Below are 13,005 nucleotides of genomic sequence, written 5' to 3' on the forward strand. Positions count from 1 at the left end.
CGACATGTGGTCACGCCCCTCCCCCTCCTGGGAAACTCAGACCCCCTCTTCCCACAAAGGAGAGGGTGATGGAGGGTCCTGTCTACAACCCTGCCTTTTGACCACAAGAACCAGAAGTTGAAGGAAGGAGTTGCCCACTGAAATGACCATGCTGGGCAAAGCTCTGGCCCCTGTGCCAATCTGATCACAATGCTGGCACACAGTGGGTGCTCCATTCCAGCTGCTGGAGCTTTCTCATTGCCCTATGCCATAGCTGCTACTGGGCTGGTGCCCCACTGGAGACTGAGCTGGCCCTTTGAGGGAAGGGCCTGGTCTGGTGTCTCTGAGCCACACTTGAACCAAATTACTTACTTTTAGGCCTGTCCCCCGCTAGGATCTATCCCTGTGGTCCCAGGTGGGCTTTGGCCTGGGCTTGGGCAGAATTCAGATCGATGGAGATGAGGGTGGGGGAGGGCAATCCAGGGAGAAAAGCAAAGGCATGGAGGCAGGGCCAGGGCTGCACAGTGCTAGCTCTGTGGGCCGAATCCCAGGGACTGCAGGAGAGGGACAGATGGGTTTTGTTAAGGGGACAGGCCTGTGTGTGGCTGCATGCCCCGGAGTGCAGGCAGCCGAGCCGAGTGAAATCGAAGCGGAGGAAATGGAGACGCTCAACCCACCCCCACCAGAACTGGACTTGCCCCGTCTGCTCCGGGAGCCTGTGTGCTGGGGGCCGGACGGGTTGCCGTGGGGGGCCTGAGGAACTGTCTTCTCCCTCCCTCCCCCGCTCCCCGTTCTCTTTGTGCAACGGACTTGGCGTCTGATCATAGACTCCCAGGGCCATGAAACAGGGCTGGAGGATCCTCCAGATGCCACGAGCTGCCTTTGCCACCCTGCTTCACCAGAACCACGGAGAGATACTGCTCCAGGCTCTGCAGATCAGAAAATTGGGGAAGGAGGCGCCTGTCCCTGTGTGAACTTTCTAGCCTTCATATGAGAAAGTTCTTCCAGCTAAACTAAGTCTCTGCTGCTGCCAGGGAGAAAGGAGCTGGGCCCTGGACTGTGCAGACGTGGGTGGGAGCCAGGTTAGCATGGGGCCTAGGACCTCCGGTTTCAGGGGCTCGGAGGTCATCCATGGACCCAGGGCAGGATGAAGCAGGGTCCCCCACAGTGGAGTGGGGAGGGGCTGGGGGCAAGAGTGCTGGGACGGAAATCAGAGCCTCTCCCCCACTCCCTTCCCTTCCACAAATGGGTATCGAGCACCTATGTCAGCAGGGCCACGCAAAGTGCCGGGGACCCACATGTGAGCGGAGCAGACATGGAGGCTGTCCTCATGGAGTTTACTCTCTAGGGAGGGGCACATAAGAGTCTCCAAACCACACACATCAACGTGAAGCAGCCACTGTCATCAGAGCTCTGGCCAGCGGGAGCCAGGTGCTGAGAGCCAGTCCTGGGGTACCGACTAGGTTGGTTCTTCGTGGGGAAGTGACAGCTGATCTGACATCTGAGGATGCGCAGCAACTGACCAGGGGAGGGGCCCAGATACAGGGGAAACGCGCTAAGACCTGATGTAATACGGTGCTTCTAGTGAACCAGGTAGGAGTATTGCACATATTGACTCACTCAGCACTCACAGCAGCCCATTCATGAACGCGGAAACTGAGACAGAGACAGGTGAATTAACTTGCACACAGCCAAGAAGGGCAGAGGCAGGATTTGAGCCTGGCTCTGAGCCCATGACCCTCTCTGTATGCCTGTGCCTGTGCGGGTGGGGGTGAGGGGAGATGGGCTCTTTTCGAGAGATTGCAACATCTATTACTGGAGAGACAGGCACTGCTCAAAGCACTCATTTTAACTTTTTTTAATCCTAAAAACAACACTCATAAGATGGAGATACTCTTATCATCATCACCCCATTTTATAGAGATACAACCCAAAGCACAAAGGGGTTAAACAACTTGCCCAGTGTCACACAGTCAGTAATTAGCAGAGCTGGACTTGAACCCGGCAATCCGGCTCCAGAGTCTGTGCTCTTAGCCATGACCGTGTACAGTCATTTGGCTAGACTTCAAAAGTGAGCGGAGGAGAGCCATGAGGCTAGAGAGGGTGGCAAGGGCCCCATCCTGCAGGCCTCATGGACCATATTAGGAAGCAATAGGAAGTCTCTGTAATCAGGGAAATGTGGTGATCAAATTTAGAGTTTTTGAAAGATTACCCTGGCTGCCATGTGGACGATGAAGAGAGCAGGGCAGGGTGAACGGGGGTAAATGAGTTAGGAGGCTCCTGCTGTGGCCTGGGGGACCCAAGGGTAGCTCAGGTAGGGAGGTGCAGGCAGTGAGACAAAGAAGAAGACAGGTTTGTGGGAGGCCGACAAGGTGCAGTCGGTAGGACATGGAATCAATGCAGTTGGACGCCAGTGCTGGGCATGCAGAGGTTCTGGGGAGGGCCAGACTTCCTGCTCAGCTTGGAGACACTGAACGTGAGGTGCTGTCAAGACATGCGGGAGGAGTGGGATGACAGGTGTAGAATGGGTCTGGAGCTCTGACGAGATGAAGACCACATACAACGTTACAGCCAGAGCTGTCTAATCATGGAACATCCAGCTGCATAAGGCAGTGATCTCCCCGTCACTGAGGGAGTGTAAGCCTGAGGATCAGGGGTGCTGTCGGGGATTCCTTTTAGCACATAACTCCTTTCTTTCTAACATTCTGAGTTCGTGGAGTGGGGAGACGCTAGAGGTGGCAGGACCGCCCTCCCCCACCATGTCACCGAGTCTCCCCCTACCCCTGGGAAACCTCAGTGCCAGCTCACAGGGAAGTCGCTAAGCCTGTCCCTGGAAAAGCCCCAGCTCATGCCCCTTTCTGCATCCCTGTCCCCAGAGGTCACCCTTCCTGTCCTGCCTTACAGGCCACCTTGTCAGAGCATGACCTGTTGCAGAAAACCTCCAAGTGATGGCTTAAGAGGCACCTTCATGGGTCATCTGCAGCATAAGAGGTGACTGCGGGTGTAAAGTCCCTTGGATGGCAGAATCCCAGGCCCTGTGACAGCCTATGGGGGGAAGATGTGTCCTCTGGGGGCAGCAGGGCCTTCCCTGCTGAACTGAAAGAACAGGTAGGGGACTCCTCTGGCGGCCCAGTGGTTAAGACTCTGTGCTCCCCTTGCAAGGGGCACGGGTTCCACACCTGGTTGGGGAACTGGGATTCTGCATGCCACGTGAAAAGAACAGGTAGGAATGAGCCTCCTGGCGGGGGGGCGGGCGTGGGGGCAGGTAGACCGGGTGACCTGCCCACAGCGGGAAATGCCTGAGCTAAGGAAAGACAGAGACTTCGCTTTGGACTGCGGGCATGGAGGAGGCCTGGGAGGCTGGGGATGGGTGACAGGAGAGGAAAGGGGGCTGAGGAGGCCCAGCCCGTGTGGACTCCAGCCATGCGGGACTTCGGGAAAACCCACAATAGCCTCCAGGAGGGGAGACAGGGGCCCAGTGTCCCCTGGAAAGGCTGTGCCCAGCCTCTCAGGCAGGCAGTTCCACCCCTTTGTGCTCGGCTTGCCCTCACTCTTTGAAGGCTCAGAGGAGTCCCCACTGCCAGCAGGCCCATTCCCGCCCTTTGGGCCACAGAGAGTTTTCTGCAGGGAGGCCCACACCCAGGGCAGGAGGCCTGCAGAGGAGCAGGGAGTGTCCGCATGCCTCTGCTGCTGGGGCCTGCCTGCCAAGCAGCTGGGACCCCAGCCTGCCCCAGCCCTTCCAGCCCCTCCCCACACCCGGGCCTCAGTTTCCCTTGGAGGAAACTGCTGACTTCCTTTCCTTACGGAGGACTCAACAAGACTGCTTCTGAATATAAATGTTTCAGACATTACATGAAATTCCTAAAAATCTTATATGTTCTGGTATAATGTTATAAGTCATAATTCTAGTTATTATTTTAAAATGTATATCTCAGAAATAACTAAATTTCCTTGTCAATTGCATCATTATGAACTTTCATCAAATCTTTAACCGTGGTCATTTTTAAGTCTTTTGTCATTTACAGACAGTTCTGGGTGTACTCTGATGCTTTTGCAAAAATGTTCCTATAAAAGCGTTTCATCTTCAAGGAATTCGTGGAAAAGACTCTGACAAGCACAGGTTTCTGGTAACTGACTACACTGCTGAACTGAATGAATAAGCATTTTCAGAACTCTAACGGAAAACTGATGAACTCATAAAAGTGTTAACAAAAGATCAAGATGAAAAAAAAATTAATTACATGGGACTGAGTGAACTGATGGGGATGATTATAATTTTTGTGACTTTGAATAAAAAAAAAAAGAACTGCTTCTGGGAGGGACAGAATCCAACCAAAAGAGGTGGGAGAAGGATTCCTAAGGCTTCTGCTGAAACCTCCTTTCTTCTGGAGGGCAAAGTTGATTTTATTTTTTGAAAAACCAAGACCAAAACCCAAACCCAACAACCCCGCTCCAAAAAAATAAATCCCACTGCTTTCGCTTCTTTAACCAACCCCTACTTTCAAACTGTGCAGTGTACAGTAGGACTTTCATTGACATCTCATCGTGACCCTCATTACTGCCATTACTGCTGATACTGCCACCATCAGCCCCTGAAGCACTGCTCAGGACTCAGGCGAGGGGCCTGGGGCAAACTGCACAGGATGCTCCTGGCTCAGGGGAACAGATACAGTCTCTGTCTCTGTCTCAAGTACTGTGAGCTGTGGAGTTTGTTAAACAACCTACTGCCAGACCCTACCCACGGGGATTCACATCAGGGTTTGGGGAAGGAGGTCAGCTTTGGTGTGTTTTAAAGTTCCGCCGGTGCCACTATGCAGCCTGCCCATCACCAGTCCAGGGACAGGCCTTTGAGGGTGTGCAGACATGAGAGAAGGAGGGGAGAGTCACTTAAAAAAGTTTAGTTACTATAGAACTTTTATCCCTATTTTGCTCCAAAAGGGGACACTCAGGCAGCTACAGAGGCACACAGATAGACACACATTATACAGCAAAGCAGCAGGACAGAAGAGAGAGAAAGAAAAGCAAGGGCAGGGTGACGAAACAGAGCTGAGACTGGAGCTTATGGAAAACCTTCTGCCCGAAGGACTCTGCTCTGCCGTGGGGTGAACGCCAGATTTGGGGCTAAGCTTCCTAGAGGACAGTTCAACGTCCAAGAGACAAGACCCAACTCACCCCTCCTGGAAGCCCAAACATTCTGGTAGCCAAGGCTGGACAGGGACTTTCTAAGGGTCCTCATCACCAAGGCCTGCTGTATCAAAAGGCATTCTCAGCTCCATTCTTACAACAAAGATGGTAATGTGAGCTGATGCCAAGTCAGTTCGGTAAATGCCACCTCTGTGGGAGCTGAATCAGACTGAACTAAACAGGTCCCTAGCCCTGGCCTATGTGACCTGCCTCAGCTGACAGTGAAATGTGGTACTCTATACAGATTGTATACACATGTGGCTCTGAATGCCAGCTCTGGGGCCAGACTGCCCGGGTTCAAGACCTGGCTCTGCTACTTACTAGCTGTGTGACCTTGGGAAAGTTATGCACCTTCTCTGGGCCTCTGCGTTCTCTTCCGTAAGAAGGGAAGAGTAAAAGTATAACCACTTCATAGGATTATTGTGAGAATTAACCGAATTAATAGATGTAAAGCTCTTTGGATACTGCTTAATAAATATTAGCTATTAATAAAAGTTGTAGACATGATACAGCCTCATTTTATCTCCACCACTGATGAGGGAGGTCGTAACGGTTACAGTTGCTATTAACTGAATCTTGCACCAACTCTATGAGGAGGATGTTATCCCCATTTTGCAGATCAGGACACAGAGACTCAGGTCACACAACTATTTAGCAGCAGAGGTGCTGTGGGCTTGCCCACTTTACTGTTTTGCTCCAACCAAAAACATGCCAGGCAGCCTGGGCAGGTGAAGACAAAGCTCCTGACCCTTGGGAGTAGGGGATGGGAGGGGACGGATGCTCCTAGCTGCTCTGTACAGGTGGGCACACATCACACTGAGCTACCCCCACTCTCAGCCAGGACCAGGGGTTGCAGCTCTGACTGAAGAGGAGTTAATCATTTCATCCTCTACTGATTGCTGCAAAACACCCAGCTCCAAGGCACACCCCCTGAGCAAATGCTGAGCAGACAGCTGGGTCTGGGTTGAGGGCAGTGGGCAGAGGACAGCTGACTGAGACGGCTTCACTGGCCTCCAGCAGTGGGACCTTAAATCAGCAACTAATCGCTGAGGGCTGCCTACTTTGTGCAAAGCCCCAGGCAAGACTCAGCCAAGGACTCAGAGACCAGTGACCTCCTATCCCTGCCACTGGGTTGTATGGGGTCAAATGGAGAGACGAGACGTTTAACGGCAATGGAGAGGAGGGCACACTGCACAATGTGTTTGAAACTGAGCCGTGGTTGGCAGATAGATTTTTATCTTGTGCATTGACTCTAATAGACTGGGAGCGGCAGCCTGGAGAGCTGTGTCGAGAAAGATTCTGAGGCCTAGGTAGACTCACGGGGCATGGGCTGAGTGATTAGTAATGCCTGCCGTGGTTCTCGGGTAAGAAAAGTCAGCACGTGCCCTATTTTCCTTCTCTGAGCTAGATGCTCGGCATGGCCAGGCAGTTCTGCAGGAAGTTGGAGCAGGGAGAGGGCCTATTTGGGGTCGGGGTGGTTTGGGAAGACTTTCCAGAGGGCACTGGGGCAAGTCTGGAATGATTAGGAATAAGGGGAAAAGGCATCTTTCTGAGGGTGTCAAACTGTGAAACTGTGCATAAGGCAGACGGCATACTGCTTCAGATGCTTTGACTTTTTCTCACCATCTTCTTATGAAGGCTGGCTACTTAATGAGGTCCTCAGTCTGGTTTGGAGCTACTTGCTAGGTTTAAGGCCTTTGGTGAAGCAATAAAACTTTAACAGCTCTTCCTAGTTTTATCTATGGTAAATATTGCTCTGTATTTTAAAAAATTAATTAGAGTTAGGAAATAGCTCTTTATCTTGAACCTCAACTCTTGCTAGCTGGGTAGCAATTTCCTGGAACAGTGTTGAAAAGGATTCCGAAGCTGTGAAAAGTGTGCAGCAATCGATTAATAATGTCTGCTGAGGGCCAAGAAGTGGAGAGTGGAGTGTACACTTGCCTTGTCTTGGCCACCACTTGGCCAGACAATTACTACTGTCCAGAAAGGAGAAGGTGTGGTGTGGAGGAGAGGTGACTGATGGAGACAGAGGTCCTACCTCCAGCTACTCTGATACCTGGTGTGCAGCTTTGGACCTGTTTTCTCATCAGTAGAGTGAGGGGACTGGACTCAAGGGTCTCTGAGGATCTTCCCTCTATTAATTCCCCATAAGACTAGTCATTTACTCATAGTGTGGAAAGAGGAGTAGTATTAGGATTGACTCAGTGGAGCGCTGGCTGCATCTGAGGGCACCTGGAACTAAGCTCTGTCCATTAACTGAGGTCCAGGCAGCTGTGATGTACACAGGACACTCTACACAGGCCCACACCCCACCATTCACACACTCTCCCTTTAAGAACCTGCTCCTGTCCTCAATCCTAGAGGACCCCATCCAGAGCCCCAATCTCTCAGCCACTGCTCTGATCCCTCCTCCAAATGCTCCTGGAAAGAGCGCAGTAAGGGGCTCCTGTACACACTCTATAAATGTAAAACATTCCTGTTACAATGGTTGCTATTGTTATTTTTAGGGATGAGGGAGTCTGCCTGGGGTTCCCTCAACGTTTTAGCTTGGAAGTTTCAACCACTTCCTCGCCCAGGGGTTTCTTGGGGTGGAAAATGCCCTCAACACCCAAAGGACTGGATCACAGATAGTGAGATGGAGGTAGAGTGACATCAGTTTTCTCAGCTATAAAATGGGGTAATGAGAGTATCAATCCTTAGGGAAGTCGTGAGGAGTGAAAGAGATAATACATGTAGCACTGGGCCATTGTACATACCCTATAAATGCGGGACACTCCTATTACAGCTGCTGTTACTCTTGCTGTTGGGGATGGGGAGTCTGCCTGGCATCCCTCAACGTCCACCCTGAAGGAGGCTGCTGACACCCCTTGCTCCCCCTTGGCCTGCAAAATGGATCTGGCAAGTTTAAATTCCACCCTCTTCTCTACCACCGCACACCGTCTGCCCAGCCCCAGGTGACATCTGATTTCCTCCATTTGGGCCATTCCAGTTTCTTTTTTTACAGCAAGCAAATCAAGTAACAGGCAGCTGGAGCGCTCATTAAGGGTCCCAGACCAGGAGAGAGGCGCTGATGGGGGAACAGCTGGAGCTGAGGCCTGGAAGCCACACTCCCAGCTCCCCTGAGCTGGCTTCCTGCCCCCATGCTCCTCTCCTGGCCCTGACCCACCCCCCCCAGTGGCTCAGCCACTCAGATCTGGGCCTGTGCTCACATCAGCCCCAGCTCACCTCATTCCAGCCTCTTCTCCCTGCTGGGTACCCTCAGCCTGGCCTGCCAGCTCCCTCTTCCTCCTGTCTCACAGTCACAGCCTCTGCCCCCAGCATGCAGCTTTCCCCACTGGGATGAGTGGTGTGCATGTGCCCGTGGATTCCTGCCTCCAGGCCTTTGCCCAGGCTGTGTGCCTCCCCAGGATCGCTCTGCCCGATGCCCTGCCTCCACCCTTCAGGGAGTGGCCCCGGGATCACCTGCTCCGGGATGCACTGCCTGCCCCGGATCCCCAGGAGCTCTCCAGACCTTTACAGAGAAGGAATCTGAGGTGCAGGTGCAGGGCAGAGCTTACCTAAGGCCACACGGCTGGCAAAGCCCAGCTGGAATCCTGGCACATGGGGTGCCTTTGTGTCCCTCGCAGGCACGAACCCTCTGCATGTCCATTTCACAGAATCATTCTGCAACAAAACCATTCCCTCTCTCTCCTCTGCCAGGCCGTCTCACCCGGGGGTTTCCACTGGCCCCAGTTCTCACTTCTCTCCTCACCCTTCCTCACCTTTGCCCTTTGCTCTGATCTGGGAGAACAGACCTAGGAAAGGAAAGGGTGGAGGAAGGGCCTCCAGTTGCTCCTGAACACCTTTGATGGCCCAGAAGCTGCCTGCTCCTAGCACGGCATCATCCCGTGGACCTTTCTGCGGTGACGTGCATGTTCTATGGCTGCGCTGTCTATCTGGTGGCCACTAGCTACAGGTACCTTTGAAAGATGGCTAATGTAACCAAGTAACTACATTTTAGATTTTATTTAATTTAAATATAATGAGTGACATGTGACTAATGGTTACCGTACTGGACAGGGCAGACCTTAGAGTGTCCCTTCCGGAGCCACTGGACTGCAGGCCCCGTCCAGGGGAGGCCTCCTGGGGTTATCACCATACAGACTAGACCACCTGCCCCCTCTACCCACAGGACTGCTCCCTCCCTCTGGTCCCAACGCCCTCTGCTACTGATCTCAGGTCCCACCACTGTGGCTGCCATTTCCATTCATTCCCCTGTCTCCACTAGTGCCCCTGACCAGGTCACAGTCCCCTCTGGCTGCACTAGCCTCTCGTTTGGCCCCCCTGCTCTGCCCTGCTCTTCCACTCATTCTGTGTACGTCGCTGCCTTCCTCAAGACCCTTCCACGGCTCTCCAGTGCTCTTACAAAGAATGAACTGCCTCTAAGGCCCCTCTTGACCTAGGCTGCCTGTCTTTCTCCAGCCATATCTTCCACCACCCAGTTCCCCAAGGCAAACCCCTCCCTCTGGCTTTTGGCTTCCAGAAGTTGTTCCCTTTGCCCTGTACTCATCCCCATTTGCCTGGAGAACTCCTATTCACTCTTTAAGTCTTCACTTGAAAATCACTTTCCCAGGAAGCCCCTGCCATCGGGTAGCTGCATGGTAATCCATTCCCCAGATCTCCTCTGCTTCCATTATCGTAGCTTTTTTCACACGACATGGTCACTGCCCATTCTCTTCTCAGTGTCCTATTTGCCTGTAAGTTCCAAAGCGCGGAAGTGTGCCCCCACAATGCCTGACCCACAGCTGGCTCTCAGGTTCAATTGCCGAATGAGTGGATGAGGATGAACAAAGGAAGGTGGCGGGCAGAGTGCGGAGGGCACTGGAGGCGGGGTCACTGGAAGCTTAGGTTCCAGTCCTGGATCTTGCCACATGACTCTGGGTAACCTACTGCCCCTCTCTGGGCCTTAGTTTCCCCATCTGTAAAATGGGGGTCTAGAAGTCAGTAGGAGTTTGGAGAGGAGGACTCAGCCTGGCAGATAATAACACTGTCAGCCCCAAGGCCCTGCGAGTATGATGCTTGGCCTGGCTAAGTCTTAAGCAGAGGAAGCCAAGATCTGGGAAAGGGCTGGGCATGCCCTGGCCAGCAGGAGGGGCCAGGAAGGGGAGAGGATGCAGAGAGGAACTGAGCGGAACATCCAGGGTCAGATGTTTGTCCTTCAGCAGCCAGGGCCCCAGGGATCCCTGGGGCAGCCCTCACTGTCCTGACACCCTCTCCACCACCCAGCAGTCCCACGTGCACTGTCAACTAGCCGGCAAAGGCCGCCTGCCGGCACTGCTGAGTCCAGAGGCTTCCCTCGGAGTCCCGGGGGACCTTGGGTGGCCTGACAGAGCCCACCAGCTTCCCTGAGGCCCGGTGGGGCGTGGGAATGAGCTGAAAGTAGCAGTCATGGGTGCACCTCTGGCATCAGTAAACTTGTCCTATGACCACCCTGTCTGCTCTGGCCCTCTGACCTTGCTCTCCGTGATCACCCTGGAGACCTACTTTGGCAAGGAGCAGCCTTTGGCTGGTGGAGGCGCCCAAGAAGAGCCTGGCTGTGGGGAACTGGGGCACCATCGGCACCCACTGCAGTTAGTGCTGGGTTCTGATGCTTGCCGTCCTCACCCCCGCTTCGATGGTAGATTGGAACTCAGAGGGGTTAGGGTATTTACCCCAAGTTGCACAGCTTCAGTAGCAGAGTGGGGACAAAAACCAGGCCTGCTGGGCTCCACCTCCTGCTTTTCACTGTTCCATACCACCTCCTACTAAGTCAGAGGTCCCCTCCCAGCTCTTCCCCTCGGAAACCGTCCACGGCCAGCCTGTTCCAAGAGTTCTTCTCAGACTGCTGTGGCCTTTACCTGTGGGTCCTCCCCTTCATCCGGGCCCTGGATCCCTGTGCTGTCCAGATTCTCAGAAGTCACCAGGCCTCACGGTCTCCTGGCCCAGCCTTTACTCTGGTGGCACTAATGAGACCGTATGTCCCTACTTCCTGTGGTCTTTTCATGAAGTCCCGAGATTGCCCTGGCTAAGAGACACTAGTGGCTTCTAATACACTTGGGTTCAAGGACATTTTGGAAATGGGAAAAAGCTCAGCATCCTTTTCCCAGAAAGACACACCGACACAAAATGTTGGGGACCATTCCAGGGAACCAGGGACAAGAAACCCAGCTTCAGAACAAGAGGGTAAGCGCTTATTCATGCCCAAGGACAGCAGAACCAGAACGACCAACACCTGGGCCCTAGCGTTCTGGGCAGGGACCAGGACACCACCCCTTGCAAGGACTGCCTCCCTGTCCCCCTCAGACCCTTGGATAACTCACTCCCTCTCTCTTCCCAAAGGAACATGGCAATAAAAGGCAGCACTGATCGTCGAGGGATAGATGGGGAGGGCCGCGGGGGCCCAGCAAGCCTCGCCCCCGGCCATCGGGCTCAAGTCCCACCGCGTGGGCGCTGGGCGGCTCTCTCAACACCCTGGCGGGGTGCCGGGAGGGAGAAGTGGCGCCTGGCCGCCTTTGCGCGCCTCCGCGCCTTGCCTTCCACCACCTGCCCCGCGCGCTCAGGGCGATTCCGGCGCGGAACGCGGGAGACGCCTGCCAGAGGCTGGAGCTGACGGGTCCCGCGCTAGTCGCCCGGGTCTTCCTGGCACCCTGCAGGGCGGCGTCCATCCCTGCCCCCACCCCTCCCGCAGACAACTGGTGCGAGACCGGGACGCACGGCGCGGCGGAAAGAGCAAGAGCCCACGGGCACTGGCTGGTTCAGTTTGGAGGCTGCGCGAGGGGGCGCCGCGGGGAGGGATAAAAGGCAGCAACAAAGAGCACAGACCTCATCCAGCAGTTGGTTGACTCGTCCCAAAATAGCCGGCTCCATTTGCTGCTCCCCACGGTCTGCTTCCAGGCGCTGCACCCGGGCCTGCAGCTCGGCTGTCCGAAAGTGGGCGAGCAGGCTGAGCGTCAGCGAGCAGAGGGCCAGCGCCAGTAGCCCGCACGACCCCGGGCTCGGCAGCCGCGCGCAGCGCTCCGCCGGCGCCACCGCCAGCGCCACCGTCCCGGGCGTGTCCAGCTCCCCAGGGCCGCGGGCACCGGCGGCTGTCGCTTTGCGGGAGCGCTCTGCTACCATCCCCTCGCGTATTGAGAACCAATAAATAAATAAATAGAATAAATAAAGGCGAGAGCCGCTGTCCAAAGGCGCGATCCAAGCTGCGGGGCAGGGGGAAAGGGCTTGTGTCGCTGGAAAATGTCCCTATCCTTGGCTCCCGGCAAAGAGGATGGAAAAAATAGCAGCTGGAGGGGGAAAGCCGAAAAAACGCAACCAGCAGTAATTGGGGTACACCCAGGTAAGAAAAAGAAGTTACTTCGAAGAACGTTCCAAGTCCAGGAAAGTTAGGGGAATCTGGCCGGCTCTCCTTTCCGCCCCGTCTTTCCCTTCAAGTATCTGCAGAGTCCTGGAGTTGGTTCTGCGCCGTCTGTCTTTCTTGGTGTCTCCCGTCTCCCGGGCGAGCCAGTTTCAGTCCCGGGGCGAAGGGGTGCACGTGGAGGGCCCCACGGGCAGAGGTGGGTCGTGGCCGCTGCCGAGGAGCGCTGGGGCCGATTCCGGCGCCTCTGTAACTTGACACACTAGCTGCGGCTGCACGGATCGGATGAGCAATCCGTGCTACTTCCCAAACTAATCTCTCCCGCCCCGCTCCCTTCTCCTCCTCCCCGCTCCTCCTCCACCTCCTGCAGGGCCGACGGCTTGGATTTGTTTATTTATGCAAACTCGCCCGGGGTGGGGGGCGTGGTCTGCAGCGCCCGCTGCCCCCACCCACCGGCCCTGGGAGCCCCTCTC

At 54.8% G+C, this 13,005-nt stretch overlaps 1 protein-coding gene across 1 annotated transcript in view; it reads right to left on the minus strand.

Annotated features, from left to right (window-relative positions):
- The window catches only part of COL13A1 (collagen type XIII alpha 1 chain), a 144,238-nt gene extending 131,441 nt beyond the window's left edge, over positions 1-12,797 (minus strand). The window contains exon 1 of the mRNA XM_065893811.1: positions 12,004-12,797. Coding sequence (XP_065749883.1) covers positions 12,004-12,297 — 294 coding nt within the window. The 5' untranslated portion in view covers positions 12,298-12,797. The remainder of the gene's footprint in view (positions 1-12,003) is intronic.
- Positions 12,798-13,005: the final 208 nt, after the last annotated feature.

The sequence above is a fragment of the Phocoena phocoena genome, chromosome 16 (genome assembly GCF_963924675.1).
Source record: "Phocoena phocoena chromosome 16, mPhoPho1.1, whole genome shotgun sequence".
Taxonomy (NCBI): domain Eukaryota; kingdom Metazoa; phylum Chordata; class Mammalia; order Artiodactyla; family Phocoenidae; genus Phocoena; species Phocoena phocoena.